We start from the raw sequence: 21,674 nt of genomic DNA, 5'->3' as shown, positions 1-21,674 counted from the left end.
GGGAAAATTGTGGGGATTTCAGGCCAGTTCAGTTTAATGAATCCAACCTTGGCATGCCTAGTGTCTCTGAAACCACAGCAGTTGAGGTGACAAAACAAGATATCTCCTCACTAAAACACTTTAACATCACTGACCAGACAGTCACAGACACTATGCATAAACCTCATTTGCAAATATCCCAGCCAGTAGAGACAGAAATCAGAAGCCCTTCCCCCGTCTTAGCTGAATGGGAGTACACCCAGTTGTCGTCCCTTCCTGAGTACAGACCTCTTTCTCTTGAGTCACTCGGTTCAGACATGGACGGAATCCATTTGTATCTTGACCACTTATTTACTGACATGAGGCCATCTTCACCTGAATCTGTTGCATCAGTGAATGAAAACAGGCCTCTCTCACCTGACTCTCCAGTTCCTCACTATGGACCTAGAATCCCAGATGTTACCATGACTGCAGAGCGTAGATCTTCCCTCTGTGCCGTTACGTCAGACATTGAATTGTTTGGATTATGTCTTGAGGAATCGTTTGCTGAGGACAGAGCAGATTCACCTGAATCGGTAACATCACATATTGTATTCTCTGAGTTCTGTCTTGATGAATCGTTTGCTGAGGACAGAGCAGATTCACCTGAATCATTTATATCAGAATATGAACATGTAGACGAGACGCACACTAAATCCAGTCCTCTGCCACCTGAAGATGAGTACGCTCGTTCTTTCGTTCAGTACTGGCTTTCAGAGTTACAGCCGTCCTCTGCAGAACCCATGATATCACTAGATGAGTTTGATGCTGCAGAAACAAGCCCATCTACAGAAATTGAGGATTCTGAATCTCAGCCTGTTTATGAATTCTCTGAAGGAAAAACATCAACTCTAGAATATAGACTGGTTTATAAGGCAGTTCCCTCCATGCTAATGGCCCATACATTTGACCCAGCGTACCAAGGTGAAACGTTCTTGAATAAACCAGGTGTTTTTGAATATGCAAGAGACAGACAGGCTAAAGAGATAATGGAGCGTCTGAAGGACAAAGATATTTTCCTGGACAGGCCGGTCACATCAGAGTCAATAACATCAGAAGAGATTCAGTCTTTTTTGAATGATTGGTCTACTGAGTTAAGGCCAAACTCACCAGCCTCTGTTGCATCACTTGATGAGCATAGGCCTCTCTCTCCAGACTCTCCTATTCCCCAGTTCTTACATCGATGTTGTGATTATTATGTGGAACTCCCTGGTGATAGGTCTTCGTCACCTCAGTCGGTAACGTCAGGCGTTGAATACTGTGGATTATATGTCGATGAACTGATTCCTGAACACAGACCGGATTCTCCTGATTCCTTTTTGGCTGATAGTGAATTCAGAGAGTCAATTGAACAGTTTTTTATGAAATTCAGAACCTTGTCACCAGAATCAGAAACTTCAGTAGATGGTTATTCCTTCTTTAAGCTCTTGTTTGTAGAGTCTAGACCATCTTCACCTGAATCTGTAACATCATTTGATGAGTACAGGCCTCTCTCTCCTGACTCTCCAATTCCCCAGTTCTTACATCAATATTGTGATTATTATGTGTTATTCCCTGCTGATAGGTCTTCATCACCTGAATCAGTAACATCAGATATTGAATTCTCTGAGTTCTGTCTTGATGAATTGTTTGCTGAAGAAAGAGCAGATTCACCTGAATCATTTATATCAGAAGGTGAATATGAACATGTAGACGAGACGCACACTAAATCCAGTCCTCTGCCACCTGAAGATGAGTACGCTCGTTCTTTCGTTCAGTACTGGCTTTCAGAGTTACAACCATCTTCTGCAGAACCCATGATATCACTAGATGAGTTAGATGCTGCAGAAACAAGCCCATCTACAGAAATTGAGGATTCTGAATCCCAGCCTATTTATGAATTCTCTGAAGAAAAAACATCAACTCCAGAATATAGACTAGTTTATAAGGCAGTTCCCTCCACGCTAATGGCCCATACATTTGTCCCAGCGTACAAAGGTGACACTTATTTGAGTAAGACAGGTGTTTTTGAATATGCAGGAGACAGACAGGTTAGAAAAGTCCTGGATCAACCGCATCAATCAAGTGAAGACTTGAGGCCAGTTAGTGTTGAAGAACCTTGTCATTCTGCTACTCCAGCAGAGGAGGAGACGGTACAAGAGGGTTCCTTGCTAACAGTCCCTCATGTCACTGACCAGACAGTCACAGAAACTTTGCATGAACCTCATTTGCCAATATCCCAGCCAGTATCGACAGAAATCAGAACCCCTTCCCCCGTCTTAGCTGAATGGGAGTTCACCCAGTTGTTGTCCCTTCCTGAGTACAGACCTCTTTCTCCTGAGTCACTCGGTTCAGACAGGGATGGAGTCCTTTTATATCTTGACCACTTATTTACTGACATGAGGCCATGTTCACCTGAATCTGTTGTGTCATTTGATGAGTACAGGCCTCTCTCTCCTGACTCTCCAGTTCCCCACTTCATGCCTAAATGTTGCAATTATTATTTGGCTCCCACTGGTGATCGATCTTCGTCACCTCAATCAGTAACTTCAGACATTGAATTCTCTGAGTTCTGTCTTGAGGAATTGTTTGCTGAAGACAGAGCAGATTCACCTGAATCATTAATATCAGAAGATGGAATGAGATTAGTAGATGAGTCAGACAAAGATAAGAGCCAAGACAGACCAATGACACCAGATTCAACATCGGGAGAGAGCCTGTCATTTTTAGAGGACTGGTTTTCAGAGTTAGATTTAAGACCATCCTCCCCTGAATCCATTGTATCACAAGAGGAGTACAGGCACCTCTCTCCTGACTCACCTGTCCTCCAATATGGACCGGGTCTGTCTGTTTTTGCCGTGTCATCAGGAGAGAAGTGTTGGACACCTGAATCTGTGATATCAGACTTGGATGAGTTTGGTCTGGAGGACTTGTTATGTGCGACTAGAGCCTGTTCTCCTGACTCCGTCTGTTCCAACACAGATACTGTTTTAACAGACGGTCAACATTCTCCTCCAATAGACCAGGTTTCCACTGAACATGAACCTGAAATGAGAGTTGAAAGAGCACGCTTAAAACAACCCCCGGAAATAATAGGGGCCCCTTTTAGTTTAGTTTTCCCAGTTGTTTGCCAAACTCACCGAGCAGTAGAAGCATTTTTTTGTAGGGCCTCCTCCCCAGACAGCCACAGAGAACCCGTAGAGGATGTAGATTTAGATTGGTTAGATGATGTAGAGACTCACAGACCTCACCAAGCGTCCTCTCAGTCGAGTCACGTGCTATCTGACGAACAAAATCTGGGATCTCCTGTTGCTGCTGTCAGGGCGGAGGAGGCAGTTCACGAAAGACTTCAAGCAAGTTGTAAGTCAATCCAAAGAAAAGAACACAGTAATGTCCCTACGTTGAAAGGAAGTGAAGTGCAACCCAAGATTGACGAGACAAGCAAAAGAAAGCCGATGAGAAAAGCGGAAGACAGCCGAGTTTCTGCGCCGTCGGTAAGACCACGCACGTTCTCCGTCAGCAGGGAATGCAGTGACGCTTTCTAAAAACAATTAAGGCTGGAAGTGCGTAGTGCGTAGTTCGCATGCGTCGTGAAGGACCCTTAGGCTCAAGCTTTCACTAATGTGTTTTGACGCATAGCTGTAGGAGCTTGACACTCCTGCTGAGGCATGTTTGCATCAGCAATGCAGGAAGTGTCTCGGAAAGGCAACTAATGAACGGTAGTGAGACACATTTAGTCTCAACGCCATGGACTTCCTTCCTGTCACATGGTGTGTCCTCAAGCTAAAAATGGCTGACTTTATGTAACTTTATTGCCTTCTGTAGTAACCTACTTTTGACCAGAGATGTGCAGGCCCTGGTTAAAAGTAGTGCACTACAAAGGGAATAGCGTGCCATAGGGCCCTGGTTAAAGTAGTGCACTACAAAGGGAATAGGGTGCCATAGGGCCCTGGTTAAAAGTAGTGCACTACAAAGGGAATATGGTACCATTTGGGACATAACCTCAGAAATGGACTGGGATACTGCATGATGGTGCATTTATTCACACAGAAAAAACAACAGAAGTCATGTCTTACATTGAAAGATTCCTTTGGAGCTTAGTAAGGTTAATAGTTGATTGTCTTGAATCTTAATCGGGTTGACAGTTGATTGCATTGGAGCTTAGTAGGGTTGACAATTGATTGCCTTGGAGCGTAGTAGGGTTAACAGTTTATTGCCTTGGAGCTTAGTAGGGCTGACAGTTGATTGGCTTGACTGTGTCTTTCCTACTGTGGTATTCCTGCATTTCAGAGAATGTTGTCCTGTAGAGAAGGCTTTAGGAGAATTTCTTTAAGAAATGTACCCATCGCATTTTGATATAAGGAGATATATGTGTCAACGAGGTCGTGTCCTAATCAAATGAGTACTGCGGAACTGCTTCTATGCTTTGTACTGCTATTAGATGTACAGTTCTTGTAAGTGCATGCAGGTAATGTATGTACAGTGTGACAATACGATAGGTTTATTGGTTTGGCTCATCATTTTTGGTAATTTCATTAATTCATTGGAATGTTCATTTGAAATACATTGTCATGATGTATGGAACCTTGTTGCTGCATGTGCTGCATTGCTCCTTTTTTCATACTATAGTTTCCTCAACAACATTAATCATTCATCATTGAGGTTTATATATTCCAGTAACTTTCCCAAAATTCCCAGGTTTTCCAGAAATCCTGGTTGGAAAATTCTTGGATGATTCTTAGAATTCTTCCAACCCAGGATTCTGGGACACCTGGGATTTTTGGGGGAAAGTTACCAGAATTTTGCAACCCTACCTCTATCACAAACTCATTTATAATTTTTTTCCCCATTCCATCATTCTCATCCAGGTTTCAGCAGTATCCTCCATGGAGAATCTATCAGAACCCAAACATGTATTAGCGTTGGACCAACCGTCTACTAATAGACCTATCTCAAACAAAACACTCATGTCTGAAACCCAATCTGTGACTCCAGATCTCCAGATTCCAAATGCCTTTGAATTCAGTCCGTTATCCCCTGAAATGACAATGCCCACTGAGAAGATGAGGGTATCGCCAGAAAGTCCAGAAAAACCATTGAATCTGAACAAGGAGTCATCTTCTTCTGAAACCAGTCCAGTGTTACCAGACCTTCTCAGCCACAACTCAGAAGACAGCCAAGGTGATGAACCACAATGGTCAGCGACCAATCTACAAACACCCCTGGAGTCAGGGGCACCCGCCGAGCTTGATCAGCTGCTGTCGGAATTTGAAGAAATCAAACCGGAATTCCGACCAGAAACTCTGGAACCACTGGACTCACCTCTTTCGGAATCCAGCGAAGTGGGTCTTGAAGATCTACAACCTTATGTTGAGTTTGAAGATCTCTTGCCTGAATCAGACGGAAATCCCACTGAGGGTGAGGAAGAGATCTCTAGTCTAAGTCCCTCATCCCCTATTCAGATCACCGGGGAGACAGCTGAAATAAGTGTAGTGGCCTCAGTGCCGACCGATCTCTCCCTGTCCTATGAAACTGATCCGGAGGTATTTGGGGTGACCGCAGATCTAATCAAGACCTTGCCAGAACCTAGCCAAGTTACAGCTGATCCAGTTCAGTTGAGCCACTTTGAGTACCTGCAAACACACAGAGCAGAAAAATCAGATCTCACTGGTTCCATATCTTTGGTTAGCCCCACTGCTGCTACGAAATCCGTCGGAGCACCGGAATCTCCAGAACCATGCCATAAAGTTCTTGAACTGTCATCAGAATCAATTGTTCCATCTCAAGAGTTCCAGTCACTCGAACATGATGATGCTGCTGTTTTTACCGAACCTTCAACTGTAGAAGAACATCGAATCAGTCTCCCACAGCAGGACCAGGAAACAGTTGATGAAGAATATGACAACTCCAAAGAAACATCAAGCATTCAAGCTGCAGTCAAAAAGGCATCTATTGAACAAAGCAAAGTATTGTGCGAATCTGGGGGATTAACCACTGAGCCCAGCCAATTGGTAGATGAAACATGCATGAGCAATACCCCAGAAGTTGTGTCACATTTAAGGGATAGCACTCCCCCTGAAACCCTTGAATACGATGAGCAGTCGCCCCAGTCACGTTCTGAAGTGACCCCACAGACTCCAGAGACCGTCACCGCCTACAGGTCACATTTAAGGGATAGCACTCCCCCTGAAACCCTTGAATACGATGAGCAGTCGCCCCAGTCGCTCTCTGACGTGACTCCACAGACTCCAGAGACCGTCACCGTCTCCAGGCACTTCAGCTTCGAGGAGTTGATCCCTTACCAGAGTCCTAGGTACCTCAACATGCTCTCTGAAGAGCTCAAGCCAAATACCAGTGAGAAACCATCAGAGAATCCAGTCACCCCTGGTCCAGTAGAACCCAGGGCAGAGATGGTATCAGCTCAACCCGTTCCAGAGGTTACAGCATCAGCCCATGATGAAGAGTTCTTCATGGAGTTCAGCCTCCCTCCTGAGTATGCTGAGGCATCCTCCTCTATCCACAAACCCAAGCCTCCGGCCTACGCAGAAGTCATACGAGGAAGCACCACCATGCACTTATACGAAGACTCTGACCCGGAGACTTACTTTGACTGCAAACAGGGTGTCTCAGACTTCTTCGAGACGGAACCTGACGAACTGAAGAAGAGGGAAAGGTCAGGGGTCGGCCGAACCCAAGGACAAGCGTCCCATTCAGGAGCCCTGGGGAGAAAGTACCAGAAGCCGACGGGCGCTTCCGGGTTGCTCCGCAGTGCGCAAACACGAGCGTGGAGTCCTGCTGTCCTCAGGGAGTGAGGATTATGAAGACGCACCTTATGATGACATCAAGGAAGAGAGCGAAGAGCTGGCCCAATCTCCCGGCACACACAGAGACGACTCAGCCTTTTACCAGGCTCCTCAGGAGCTTCGTCCTCTCAGAGCAGCAGATGATGATGACTCCCTGGACAGGGTGAGATGACTGTTGAGAAAATCCTCCCGCCATTCTTACCCATCTCCTGCTCTAACCCCCTAGCTCCTGCTCTAACCCTATCTCCTGCTCTGACCTATCTCCTGCTCTGACCCCCTAGCTCCTGCTCTAACCCTATCTCCTGCTCTAACCCTGTTTCCTCCTCTAACCCCCTATCTCCTGCTCGAACGCCCTATCTCCTGCTCGAACGCCCTATCTCCTGCTCTAACCCCTTATATCCTGCTCTAACCCCTTATATCCTGCTCTAACCCCCTACCTCCTGCTCAAACCCCCTATCTCCTGCTCTAACCCTTATCTCCTGCTCTAACCCTTATCTCCTGCTCTAACCCCCTATCTCCTGCTCTAACCCCTTATATCCTGCTCTAACCCCCTATTCCTGCTCTAACCCCCTATCTCCTGCTCTAACCCCCTATCTCCTACTCTAAGCCTTATCTCCTGCTCTAACCCCCTATCTCCTGCTCTAACCCCCTATCTCCTGCTCTAAGCCTTATCTCCTGCTCTAACCCTTATCTCCTGCTCTAAGCCTTATCTCCTGCTCTAAGCCTTATCTCCTGCTCTAACCCTTATATCCTGCTCTAACCCCCTATCTCTTGCTCTAACCCCCTATCTCCTGCTCTAACCCCCTATCTCCTGCTCTAACCCCCTATCTCCTGCTTCAGACGGAATTAATGCAGTGATGGGATTTGAAACGCCTTTAATTCATATTTTAAACAGAATTCCTCTCGCATGATGGCTTCATGGGAAAGAACAGTGCCACTGACCCGTGATGATGTCTGCTGGGTAGCTGGTTTACATCAAGTTACTGTAACGTCAACGCAGGGATTCAGAAAGCAGGTGCAGTTAGTGAGTTTAAGAATAATGTAGAACGATACAAAACAAGAGAAACATCTGACAAGGAAACAGAACCAATACTCCTGAAGAGTGATCCTAGGGAGTGCTGGATAAAGGGGGAGTAATCAGGGTAGTGATGGAGTCCAGGTTTTCCTCATGATGGTGTGCAGGTGTGCGTAATGAGGGTTGCCAGGTGTGCGTAATGAGGGTTGCCATGTGTGCGTAATGAGGGTTGCCAGGTGTGTGTAATGAGGGTTGCCATGTGTGCGTAATGAGGGTTGCCAGGTGTGCGTAAAAATGGGTTGTCAGGACCGGTGGTTAGTAGACCGGCGACGTCGAGCGCCAGAGAGCGGGAGTAGATGTGACAGTTACATTGTGTTGTTCTTGTTGCCCTGAAGAAGGCACAGTGATACCCACACGGTGGTGGTTTACCCAATAAATGACTGGGAGCTTTTATAGAGAGTGTTCTACTGTCTTTATTTATTTATATAGAGAGTGTTCTACTGTCTTTATTTATTTATATAGAGAGTGTTCTTTATTTATCTATATAGAGAGTGTTCTACGGTCTTTATTTATTTATATAGAGAGTGTTCTACTGTCTTTATTTATTTATATAGAGAGTGTTCTATGGTCTTTATTTATTTATATAGAGAGTGTTCTACGGTCTTTATTTATTTATATAGAGAGTGTTCTACGGTCTTTATTTATTTATATAGAGAGTGTTCTACGGTCTTTATTTATTTATATAGAGAGTGTTCTACGGTCTTTATTTATTTATATAGAGAGTGTTCTACTGTCTTTATTTATTTATATAGAGAGTGTTCTACTGACTTTATTTATTTATATAGAGAGTGTTCTACTGTCTTTATTTATTTATATAGAGAGTGTTCTACTGTCTTTATTTATTTATATAGAGAGTGTTCTACGGTCTTTATTCATTTATATAGAGAGTGTTCTACGGTCTTTATTTATTTATATAGAGAGTGTTCTACTGTCTTTATTTATTTATATAGAGAGTGTTCTACAGTCTTTATTTATTTATATAGAGAGTGTTCTACGGTCTTTATTTATTTATATAGAGAGTGTTCTACTGTCTTTATTTATTTATATAGAGAGTGTTCTACGGTCTTTATTTATTTATATAGAGAGTGTTCTACGGTCTTTATTTATTTATATAGAGAGTGTTCTACGGTCTTTATTTATTTATATAGAGAGTGTTCTACTGTCTTTATTTATTTATATAGAGAGTGTTCTACTGACTTTATTTATTTATATAGAGAGTGTTCTACTGTCTTTATTTATTTATATAGAGAGTGTTCTACTGTCTTTATTTATTTATATAGAGAGTGTTCTACTGTCTTTATTTATTTATATAGAGAGTGTTCTACGGTCTTTATTTATTTATATAGAGAGTGTTCTTTATTTATCTATATAGAGAGTGTTCTACGGTCTTTATTTATCTATATAGAGAGTGTTCTACGGTCTTTATTCATTTATATAGAGAGTGTTCTACGGTCTTTATTTATTTATATAGAGAGTGTTCTACGGTCTTTATTCATTTATATAGAGAGTGTTCTACGGTCTTTATTCATTTATATAGAGAGTGTTCTACGGTCTTTATTTATTTATATAGAGAGTGTTCTACTGTCTTTATTTATTTATATAGAGAGTGTTCTACTGTCTTTATTTATTTATATAGAGAGTGTTCTACAGTCTTTATTTATTTATATAGAGAGTGTTCTACTGTCTTTATTTATTTATATAGAGAGTGTTCTACGGTCTTTATTTATCTATATAGAGAGTGTTCTACTGTCTTTATTTATTTATATAGAGAGTGTTCTACAGTCTTTATTTATTTATATAGAGAGTGTTCTACGGTCTTTATTTATTTATATAGAGAGTGTTCTACGGTCTTTATTTATTTATATAGAGAGTGTTCTACGGTCTTTATTTATTTATATAGAGAGTGTTCTACGGTCTTTATTTATCTATATAGAGAGTGTTCTACGGTCTTTATTTATTTATATAGAGAGTGTTCTACTGACTTTATTTATTTATATAGAGAGTGTTCTACGGTCTTTATTTATTTATATAGAGAGTGTTCTACGGTCTTTATTTATTTATATAGAGAGTGTTCTACGGTCTTTATTTATTTATATAGAGAGTGTTCTACGGTCTTTATTTATTTATATAGAGAGTGTTCTACGGTCTTTATTTATCTATATAGAGAGTGTTCTACAGTCTTTATTTATTTATATAGAGAGTGTTCTACGGTCTTTATTTATCTATATAGAGAGTGTTCTACGGTCTTTATTTATTTATATAGAGAGTGTTCTACGGTCTTTATTTATTTATATAGAGAGTGTTCTACGGTCTTTATTTATTTATATAGAGAGTGTTCTATGGTCTTTATTTATCTATATAGAGAGTGTTCTACGGTCTTTATTTATTTATATAGAGAGTGTTCTACGGTCTTTATTTATCTATATAGAGAGTGTTCTACGGTCTTTATTTATTTATATAGCCTTACGGTTCTGGTTGTCTTTCCATCTGCTTCACATCTTGATGCTTTCCTCATATTTGATCAGCTGTGTCCTTTACTGAGAATAGACCAGAACCACATTCTGTTGCTATTTAGCCAATCAAAATCTAGTTTTCTACTCTATGTTGCTTTGCATGATATGGAGTGGTATGAAGCTCCCAGTTTCAGCACATTTTGTTGTACTTTGTAGTTTTGAAAACAACCCCCCCCCCCCAAAAAAAAAACATTCAAAGCTTCCTTCAACCACTTCATTCAAATAAGGAAACTAAAGGAAGGCACACCATGACATCATCAACACTTCCTTTTGCTTTGCTCACCAACAAAACAAAATGTCTGCATCCCAAATGGCACCCTATTCCCCATATAGTGCACCGCTTATGACCGAAGCCCAAAAGGACCTAGAAAATAGGGACCTCAAAAGTATTGCACTATATAGGGAATAGGAAGCCATTTTAGAACCATCCAATGGCATGTAATGACCCACAATGCACCTGTGCTGCCCCGAAACCAGGAGGTAGCTGTGGAGGTGGGTGAGATGACTTCTGATGAGGAGGAGTTCCTGACCTCCAGAGTAGTACGGAGGAGGGTTATCATCCAGGTACCTTCCCCACAGAGAGGAAGCCCTCCTGGGAGGACGTGTGGTCTGGCTTGATGCTTCAGCATGTAGGGATGTGGCCCCTATTGGGGTCTCTGTGTGGTCTGAGGAGAAAGTTTGAAACTTATTTTGCGGATGGGGATTGTTTAAAACAAACAGCATGATGGGATTTCCTCTCTTTTGTTTAATGAATGGGAGACCTTTGTCTGATCCAGTGGTTGTTAGTCCAGTATGAAATGTGTGTATTCTGTACTGACCGACAGAATTGTTATATCTGACCCAGTGATGCGTGTATTTCGTGTATATTTAACTTTTCACGCTGGAGTCTTACTAGTGTTGTAACAATCTCTTTGTTTCATTTTTGCTGTGTTGGAATGCTGTGCTGGGATGCTGTGTTGGGATGCTGTGTTGAGATGCTGTGTTGGGATGCTGTGTTGGGATCTTGTGTTGGGATGCTGTGTTGAGATGCTGTGTTGGGATGCTGTGTTGAGATGCTGTGTTGGGTTGGGTTGCTGTGTTGGGATGCTGTGTTGGGATGCTGTGTTGGGATGCTGTGTTGAGATGCTGTGTTGAGATGCTGTGTTGGGATGCTGTGTTGGGATGCTGTGTTGGGATGCTGTGTTGAGATGCTGTGTTGAGATGCTGTGTTGAGATGCTGTGTTGGGTTGGGTTGCTGTGTTGAAATGGAAAAAACCCCGCTAATTTTCATTTTCCGTTGCAAAACATTTTAAAACGTTTTCCTGTTGTGTTTCCTCATGAATATGACCTGTGCAGTCTCAAGTGAGTCCCAAATGGAACCCTATGCTCTATGTAGTGTACTACTTTAGACTAGGGCCTATAGGGGACATCTATTGGTGTCATATAAACTATATAGGGAACAGCGCCCCATGTGGGGAATCATTGTAATAACAGGCCTCAGCGCCCCCTGTGGTGAATCATTGTAATAACAGGCCTCAGCGCCCCCTGTGGTAAATCAGTGTAATAACAGGCCTCAGCGCCCCCTGTGGTGAATCAGTGTAATAACAGGCCTCAGTGCTGACTGTGTGTCTCTCTCTCTCTACAGCAGGATGAGATGACAGACATCCCTCCTCAGACCGTGACAGAGGAGCATTACACAGATCAACATGGACACACGGTGGTCAGAAAGGTAATCATACGTTGAAATTAAGACAATGTTTGGTTCCTGTCATTTAGTCATTACATCTGTGTTTTCACAATCCTATTCCTGGGCAGTGGTGTAAAGCACTCAAGTAAAAATACTTTAAAGTACTACTTAAGTCGTTTTTTGGGGGTATCTGTACTTTCACTATTTATATATATATATATTTTTCAACCTTGTCCTGGTTGTCAGAAAGTCTAAAAACACAATTTTCTTCCACAATAGTGTTCAAGGAGTTTATACTACAGGAACGGCTGACATTAGTATGACATATTGGCAGTTAAAGAGAACTAACTACCTGTTGTGAAATGTCTACTGTCACTTTCCCTCAAAACTTACTAAATAAGATGATCATTTGGTTATAGCCAGTGTGTGTGTGTGTGTGTGTGTGTGTGTGTGTGTGTGTGTGTGTGTGTGTATCTGTGTGTGTGACTTACCCTAACCTGTTCTGTGACTTTTGCCCTCTCCATCCAGGTTACTCGTAAGGTGAACCGCCAGGTGATGTCGAGTGAGGGGTCGCAGAGGGAGGAGGTGAGGGTGGAGGGGGTGCCCCCCAGGGGAGGAGGGGGACGGATACTCCAGAGTGGTCGAGAGGACCGTGCTGAGGAGCCACAGAGATCACTCAGAGGTGAGGGTGGAGCTGGGTGCCCCCCCAGAGGTGAGGGTGTGTATATGTGTTTGTCAGGGTTGGGGTCAATACCAGTTCAATAGCGGAGGTGGATAAAGATGACAGCCCCCATTTATTACAGCTACAGTTCTCTGTGTTGCTTCTCTTTTCCTGTATAAACAGCTACAGTTCTCTGTGTTGCTTCTCTTTTCCTGTATAAACAGCTACAGTTCTCTGTGTTGCTTCTCTTTTCCTGTATAAACAGCTACAGTTCTCTGTGTTGCTTCTCTTTTCCTGTATAAACAGCTACAGTTCTCTGTGTTGCTTCTCTTTTCCTGTATAAACAGCTACAGTTCTCTGTGTTGCTTCTCTTTTCCTGTATAAACAGCTACAGTTCTCTGTGTTGCTTCTCTTTTCCTGTATAAGCAACTACATGATCCCACTTTTAGTTTCAACATGCTGGAAATGTGAAGAAGAAAAAAATCGATTGTACTGCTTTATTGGTACATTCAACCATATCGCGCTCCGTAGTTTCAAAACGAATTGGACAGTACTAAAACAATGACGTCATATCTGAATTCTACTTATCTTTATGGATGTTCGCCATTCCACGCAATTCAAGAAGTTCACTGTAATTCCATTTCCATTTCCTGTTCTCTTCAATGCTTTTCAATGAGGACAATGTGGAATTGGAGTTAGTTTTCCTTTCTGAACAGACTGGAATTGAAATGGAATTGTGCCCAACCCCCTGGTGTGGTTTGAATTGTTCATACCAGAATATACCTGATGTATCTTTTCATAATAATAATATATTCCGTTTAACAGACACTTTTATCCTAAGCCACTTACAGTTTAATTATGGGTGGCCCCAGTGGGATTTAACCACACAAGATCAATTACATATTGTATTTTATGTTATTGCAATCTTTCCTTCCTGTCCCTTCTAGGTGACATTTTCTGAGCGTGACTCTGACTCAGTGTGGGGTGAGGAGGAATCAGCTGAAGGTCGCGAGGTCAGCCGTGTGGAGCGGAACGCGGTGGTGGTGGAGGGGGATTGGACCGAGACGCACCACGGTGACCCCACCCTGACCTCTGACCTCCCCACGGCCCGGGACGACTTCACACAGGTCAGCCTCCAACCAGCCAATCAGAATAGCCATCTCTCCCCTCCATCTCTCCCTCTATCTCTCCCTCAATCTCTCCCTCCATCTCTCCCCTCCATCTCTCCCCTCCATCTCTCCCCTCCATCTCTCCCTCCATCTCTCCCTCCATCTCTCCCCTCCATCTCTCCCTCCATCTCTCCCTCCATCTCTCCCCTCCATCTCTCCCCTCCATCTCTCCCTCCATCTCTCCCCTCCATCTCTCCCCTCCATCTCTCCCTCCATCTCTCCCTCCATCTCTCCCTCCATCTCTCCCCTCCATCTCTCCCTCCATCTCTCCCTCCATCTCTCCCCTCCATCTCTCCCTCCATCTCTCCCCTCCATCTCTCCCCTCCATCTCTCCCCTCCATCTCTCCCTCCATCTCTCCCCTCCATCTCTCCCCTCCATCTCTCCCTCCATCTCTCCCTCCATCTCTCTCAGTCTCTGGGGTACATGGGGGGGGGGGGGTTATCAGAGCAGATCTCTAGTGGAGGAGAGAGAGACGGTCAAGGACGACGGATCTGTCATCAGGAGGTGTGTGTGGGTGTGGGTGTGTGGGTGTGGGTGTGGGTGTTGGTGTTGGTGTTGGTGTTGGTGTTTTTGTTGCGTGTGTGCGTGCGTCTGTGTTTTTGTTTCAAGTGTATATGTATGTGTGTGTTTTGTTGTAATTGTGTGTGTGTGTGTGTGTGTGTGTGTGTGTGTGTGTGTGTGTGTGTGTGTGTGTGTGTGTGTGTGTGTGTGTGTGTGTGTGTGTGTGTGTGTGTGTGTGTGTGTGTGTGTGTGTGAGTGTTGACTAACAAAGGAGAATCTCCAGTCAATATGGTTTGAAGGAACCATGGAGGTGAAGTTACCATGGTAACTGTTGAATTGTCACAATGTGGTGTGAAGTTACCATGGTAACTGTTGAATTGTCACAATGTGGTGTGAAGGAACCATGGTAACTGTTGAACTGTCACAATGTGGTGTGAAGGAACCATGGTAACTGTTGAACTGTCACAATGTGGTGTGAAGGAACCATGGTAACTGTTGAACTGTCACAATGTGGTGTGAAGGAACCATGGTAACTGTTGAACTGTCACAATGTGGTGTGAAGGATCCATGGTAACTGTTGAACTGTCACAATGTGGTGTGAAGGAACCATGGTAACTGTTGAATTGTCACAATGTGGTGTGAAGGATCCATGGTAACTGTTGAACTGTCACAATGTGGTGTGAAGGAACCATGGTAACTGTTGAACTGTCACAATGTGGTGTGAAGGATCCATGGTAACTGTTGAACTGTCACAATGTGGTGTGAAGGATCCATGGTAACTGTTGAACTGTCACAATGTGGTGTGAAGGAACCATGGTAACTGTTGAATTGTCACAATGTGGTGTGAAGGATCCATGGTAACTGTTGAACTGTCACAATGTGGTGTGAAGGAACCATGGTAACTGTTGAACTGTCACAATGTGGTGTGAAGGATCCATGATAACTGTTGAACTGTCACAATGTGGTGTGAAGGAACCATGGTAACTGTTGAACTGTCACAATGTGGTGTGAAGGATCCATGGTAACTGTTGAACTGTCACAATGTGGTGTGAAGGAACCATGGTAACTGTTGAACTGTCACAATGTGGTGTGAAGGAACCATGGTAACTGTTGAATTGTCACAATGTGGTGTGAAGGATCCATGGTAACTGTTGAATTGTCACAATGTGGTGTGAAGGAACCATGGTAACTGTTGAATTGTCACAATCTCTTTCCTTCTAACATTCTCTTTTTACTTCCTACGTTGTCGTCCGTTTTGGCCTTTCTTCCCTTTGCTGTTGTTTACTATCCATGCTTTTAGTTTGATTATCAGAGGTACTAATCACCCTGTCTCCCATCTCGCTCTCTCTGTCTCCCCTCTCGCGCTGTCTCTCTCTGTCTCCCCTCTCTCTCTGTCTCTCATCTCCCTCTGCCTTCTACTCTACGCTCTCTCTCTGTCCTCCTTTTTCTCTCCATCTTTCTCTCTCTCTACTCTCTTCTCCTCCCACTCCTTCTCCTCCCCCTCCCCCTTTTCTCCCTCTCTTCTCCCTCTCTCTACCTCTCCTCTCTCCTCCCTCTCTTCTCTCTTCTCACTCTCTCTACCTCTCTTCTCCACCCCCTCCTCCCTCAGGGCCAAGATGTGTAAGGGGCGTACCCAGAGACGGACAGTAGTGAGGGGGGAGGAGCCTGTGGTAACAGGAAGTAGGTTCTCTTGGAGCGACTAGATGAGCCCTCTGAGGGGTCCTGACTCCACGTCCTCCAGCAGCACCTTCATCACCTCATCCACCTCTACTGTTAGAAGGAGGAGGAAGAGGAGGAGGATGGGGAGGAGGGGATGAGGAGGAAGAGGGGAGAAAAAGGAATAACAGGCCTCCTTTCTCGCCTCGCTAGTTTCCTGTTCGGCCTCTGACCCCGCCCCTTTCCCTGATGATCCACCAATCCTATGCATCAGGCACATGCAATCCCAGAGTGCACCTCAGTCCTCCACCGTCTTCCTGTTTCAACAATCACTACTGTTTGGTCTTAATTAACCTGCTTATTCACTTCTTTTCTTTCTTTCTTTTTCTTTTCTTCTTTGTGTGTTTTTTTCCTTTTGCATTTTTTTTTTTTGTGACCAAAGAGTGTTTTTCCATGTTTGTTTTCTGTACGTATTGGATCTTGATGCTGTGGTAGAACACAGACAGACATTAGTCATATATGTGTTGTACTGCTAGAGTAGGTGGTTGGACTAACAGACGCTATGATATACATCTCACAGGACTACCTGTCACTGGTACTACTGTAACATCTCACAGGACTACCTGTCACTGGTACTACTGTAACACCTCACAGCACTACCTGTCACTGGTACTACTGTAACACCTCACAGCACTACCTGTCACTGGTACTACTGTAACATCTCACAGGACTACCTGTCACTGGTACTACTGTAACACCTCACAGGACTACCTATCACTGGTACTACAGTTCTTAGTTATTCTTACTACGACATGAAAACTACAGCACTTCCTCTTCCTCATATTGACCTTTCTTTTAAAAAGGTCAGATATCACGATGTCACTTGTAGCAACCCTTAACCCCAATCCTTGCTTCCTGCTTCCTGCTTCCTGCTGCTGCTGGAGTGTTTAGTGTTCTTGTTCTACCTGTCTTCAGAAAGTAGCTATATCTAAATATGTGGTTTAAAAAAACTTTTGTCACCCGTAACCTAGGCAACCTTATTAGTCCCCTCCATTACCAGGTAGAGTAGGCATGACTGGTTGGTTAGCTGGTGACGATCATAGCTGAGATATGGTTAATAATATATAGCCTTGATCCTTCTCTCTCTCTCTGTCTCTCTGTCTCTCTGTCTCTGTCTCTCTGTCTCTGTCTCTCTGTCTCTCTCTCTCTGTCTCTCTGTCTCTGTCTCTCTGTCTCTCTCTCTCTCTCTCTCTCTCTGTCTCTCTCTCTGTCTCGCTGTCTCTCTCTCTCTCTCTCTCTCTCTCTCTCTCTCTCTCTGTGTGTCTCTATCTATCTCTCTCTCTGTCTCTATCTATCTCTCTCTCTGTCTCTCTCTCTCTGTCTCTCTGTCTCTCTGTCTCTCTCTCTCTCTGTCTCTCTGTCTCTCTGTCTCTCTCTCTGTCTCTCTCTGTATCTCTCTCTCTGTCCCGCTCTCTTTCTGTCTCTTTATCTCTCAGTCTCTATCTATCTATCTATCTATCTATCTATCTATCTATCTATCTATCTATCTATCTATCTATCTATCTATCTATCTATCTATCTATCTATCTATCTATCTATCTATCTATCTATCTATCTATCTATCTATCTATCTATCTATCTATCTATCATCTATCTATCTATCTATCTATCTATCTATCTATCTATCTATCTATCTATCTATCTATCTATCTATCTATCTATCTATCTATCTATCTATCTATCTATCTATCTATCTATCTATCTATCTATCTATCTATCTATCTATCTATCTATCTATCTATCTATCTATCTATCTATCTATCTTCTTGTCTTTTAAACTCTCTCTTGGTATATCTCTCTATGGTTTTTGACATTTCCAACCTCATCTCATTGTTTGACGCGTGTGTGTATGCGTGTGTGTGTGTGTGTGTGTGTGTGTGTCAGACCTGAATTGCTGCTATGAAGGGAGTGGTTGGTAAAAGCAGCAGTCTTCTCTGTTATTGGTTCAATTCTTTCCTTGTTTTTGAAGTTCTTCTTCTGTAGTTTTGGTTCAGTTCACTATCTAGATTTAAGGAACTAGTTTTTGTTTGTTGATTTGTTATGGAGACTTGACGTTTCCTTTATTAGGAAATTCCTTTATTTTTTTTCCCAATGGTGAATACGCTGTGAATAAGTTGATAAGGTGTGATCATGACTGTCTCGTTTAGAAACAGTCCTCTGATATGAAGAGGTCTGTGTCACTAATGGCATCCTATTCCCTATGCAGAACCCGTAGGGCCCAGGTCATAAGTAGTTCACTACATAGGGAATAGGGTCCTGGTCATAAGTAGTTCACTACATAGGGAATAGGGTCCTGATTATAAGTAGTTTACTACATAGGGAATAGGGCCCTGGTCATAAGTAGTTCACTACATAGGGAATAGGGTCCTGATTATAAGTAGTTTACTACATAGGGAATAGGGTGCCATTTGTGCCGCAGCCCCGAGGTTGGTATGAGAGCTTCTCAGATGGTTCTTAGTTTGATTTATCAATGTGATTATTGATTACTTATCGGCCCTTGAGAGTGTGGGACCAGGTGTTAGTGGTTGTGTGTGTTTGTGTGTGAATTTGATGACATGAGCAGAGAAAAATGAACTTTATTTCACAACAACCACGTTGCACTCCTGACTGTCAGGGGGACGCACCTCCACGCTTTGGGCACAAGGACACAGGAAATGGTATGTTTAGCCAATGGGAAGGCCCATCTAGGCAGAATACAGTATTTGTAGCCAATCAGTCAGCCCCATGTAGGCTGGGTTCTGTATGTCTAGCCAATGGGAAAGGCCCATGTAGAAAGTATATGAGGGCAGGTACGGGACAGAGACACACCTGACTAGAGGTGTGGTCAAGCAGGTTGAAAGTATGTATACACGGCATCATTCACAGCTCAGAGCATTACTGTATGTATTTACCACAGTCATTAGCTACTGTATGTATTTACCACAGTCATTAGCTACTGTATGTATTTACCACGTCATGTATTTACTTCACTGATATCACTGGTTACTTACTGTGAGTGACGTTTAAAAATAATATTTAAAAAAAATAAAGTGATACAAATGCAAAACTAGTGGAAGTTCACTGTGACTGGTCGGTCCGGCTTTTAATTTAACCAATCAGCATTCTGTTTCCGTGGTGACGGCATTTATATACATATATGACATTATACATATATAAATATTTACGAGGGCATGTATTAGTTTATTAAAATGGTATAATAATAAAATGCTGCAGTGTGTTTATGGCTGATAGAGAATAAAATGTACAAGTAATTTCCTGTTGTGTTTTTATTGTGATTAGAAGTACTGTTGATGAAAACCTTACAACTTTTCTCTTCTTTAAGTGACTACAATATAACTTATTACAGTACAGAACTTATTCATTACAGTACAGAACTTTTTCATTACAGTACAGAACTTATTCAGTACAGTAGAGAACTTATTCATTACAGTAGAGAACTTATTCATTACAGTACAGAACTTATTCATTACAGTACAGAACTTATTCATTACAGTAGAGAACTTATTCATTACAGTACAGAACTTATTCATTACAGTACAGAACTTATTCTTTACAGTACAGAACTTATTCATTACAGTAGAGAACTTATTCATTACAGTAGAGAACTTATTAATTACAGTAGAGAACTTAATCATTACAGTACAGAACTTATTCATTACAGGACAGAACTTATTCATTACAGGACAGAACTTATTCATTACAGTACAGAACTTATTCATTACAGGACAGAACTTATTCATTACAGGACAGAACTTATTCATTACAGTACAGAACTTATTCATTACAGGACAGAACTTATTCATTACAGTACAGAACTTATTCATTACAGGACAGAACTTATTCATGGGTTGTATGTTTCATCACAATATTGTTTAGAATTTTTGTTTTGGACTGATGCCTGACTGAGCATTCTACTCAATGCATCGTCATTAAGCGCTGATGAAGATTTTCATCGAAAGTCCATTACAGTGGCTTGGAAATACAATGACATTCAAAAGGAGGCAAGTAATTAGTAGGAAAACCTTTTGTTATCATTTTGATGTCACCAGATTGACTTTAGATGCAGTTAGCTAGCTAGTTAAGATTGAGGGGAGGCCACTGGATTTTAGCTAGCTAACGTTAGTATTGCTAGCTATTTTTTGACAGAAACTTTGTTAGCTAATGACAACATTGCCATCTGTCTAAAGTAAATCTGACAACATGATAATTCTGGGAAAGTTGTTTCCTACTAAATATTTGACTACTTTAGTAATGTCAACGTATTTCCAGGACACCATAGTGTAATTCAGACTAAACAGTAGTTGGCCTCTGTCCAGAATGACTGGGCTTCTCACCACTTTAGGGCTTCATTATGGATAGAGGGCGGTTTGAGAACATTCATAACAATGGCTGATCGAGGGCGGTTTGAGAACGTTCATAACAATGGCTGATAGAGGGCAGTTTGAGAACGTTCATAACAATGGCTGATAGAGGGCAGTTTGAGAACGTTCATAACAATGGCTGATAGAGGGCGGTTAGAGAACGTTCATAACAATGGCTGATAGAGGGCGGTTAGAGAACGTTCATAACAATGGCTGATCGAGGGCGGTTAGAGAACGTTCATAACAATGGCTGATAGAGGGCGGCTAGAGAACGTTCATAACAATGGCTGATAGAGGGCAGTTTGAGAACGTTCATAACAATGGCTGATCGAGGGCGGTTTGAGAACGTTCATAACAATGGCTGATAGAGGGCAGTTTGAGAACGTTCATAACAATGGCTGATAGAGGGCAGTTTGAGAACGTTCATAACAATGGCTGATAGAGGGCGGTTAGAGAACGTTCATAACAATGGCTGATAGAGGGCGGTTAGAGAACGTTCATAACAATGGCTGATCGAGGGCGGTTTGAGAACGTTCATAACAATGGCTGATAGAGGGCAGTTTGAGAACGTTCATAACAATGGCTGATAGAGGGCAGTTTGAGAACGTTCATAACAATGCCTGATAGGAAGCAGTTTGAGAACGTTCATAACAATGGCTGATAGAGGGCGGTTAGAGAACGTTCATAACAATGGCTGATAGAGGGCGGTTTGAGAACGTTGAATCAATGAATCCATTTTGAAACAATGAATCCAGAATTCTAAATAATGTCACGGGTCTGATTGTCAGGGGTATGCGTCATTTTAACTGACTTATCTGGAAGGGCCCATAAAGATCTGAATGCGACTGCTGCTGCTGCTGCAAGAGAGAGAGAGAGAGATAGAGAGATAGAGAGAGAGACAGAGAGAGAGACAGAGAGACAGAGAGAGAGAGAGACAGAGAGAGAGAGACAGAGACAGAGACAGAGAGAGAGAGAGAAATAGTATAATTTATGCCGCTGCTCTTGCTTTTCATGAGAGTGGAGCGTGGTGCGTGCAGCTTGTTATTGGCCAATCATAAGTCATCAAAGCTTCATGTGTGGCAGAAGTTAGGAGATATCTATTCAGAAGTTAGGAGATATCTATTCAGAAGTTAGGAGATATCTATTCAGAAGTTAGGAGATATCTAATCAGAAGTTAGGAGATATCTATTTAGAAGTTAGGAGATATCTAT

The 21,674-nt window shown here is 42.6% G+C and overlaps 1 protein-coding gene and 1 long non-coding RNA gene across 2 annotated transcripts in view; both read left to right on the top strand.

Annotated features, from left to right (window-relative positions):
• LOC106592866 (ankyrin-2) overlaps positions 1 to 6,809 on the top strand; it is a 159,241-nt gene extending 152,432 nt beyond the window's left edge. The window contains 1 exon segment of the mRNA XM_045723110.1: positions 4,866 to 6,809. Coding sequence (XP_045579066.1) covers positions 4,866 to 6,809 — 1,944 coding nt within the window.
• A 5,848-nt stretch (positions 6,810 to 12,657) lies between these two features.
• LOC123744244 (uncharacterized) lies at positions 12,658 to 16,600 on the top strand. The gene is made up of 3 exons (XR_006770840.1): positions 12,658 to 12,736; positions 13,663 to 13,842; positions 15,996 to 16,600. It is a non-coding gene; the product is annotated as an uncharacterized lncRNA (long non-coding RNA).
• Positions 16,601 to 21,674: the final 5,074 nt, after the last annotated feature.

The sequence above is a fragment of the Salmo salar genome, chromosome ssa08 (genome assembly GCF_905237065.1).
Source record: "Salmo salar chromosome ssa08, Ssal_v3.1, whole genome shotgun sequence".
Lineage (NCBI taxonomy): Eukaryota > Metazoa > Chordata > Actinopteri > Salmoniformes > Salmonidae > Salmo > Salmo salar.
This window is presented reverse-complemented; position numbering and strand designations above follow the sequence as displayed.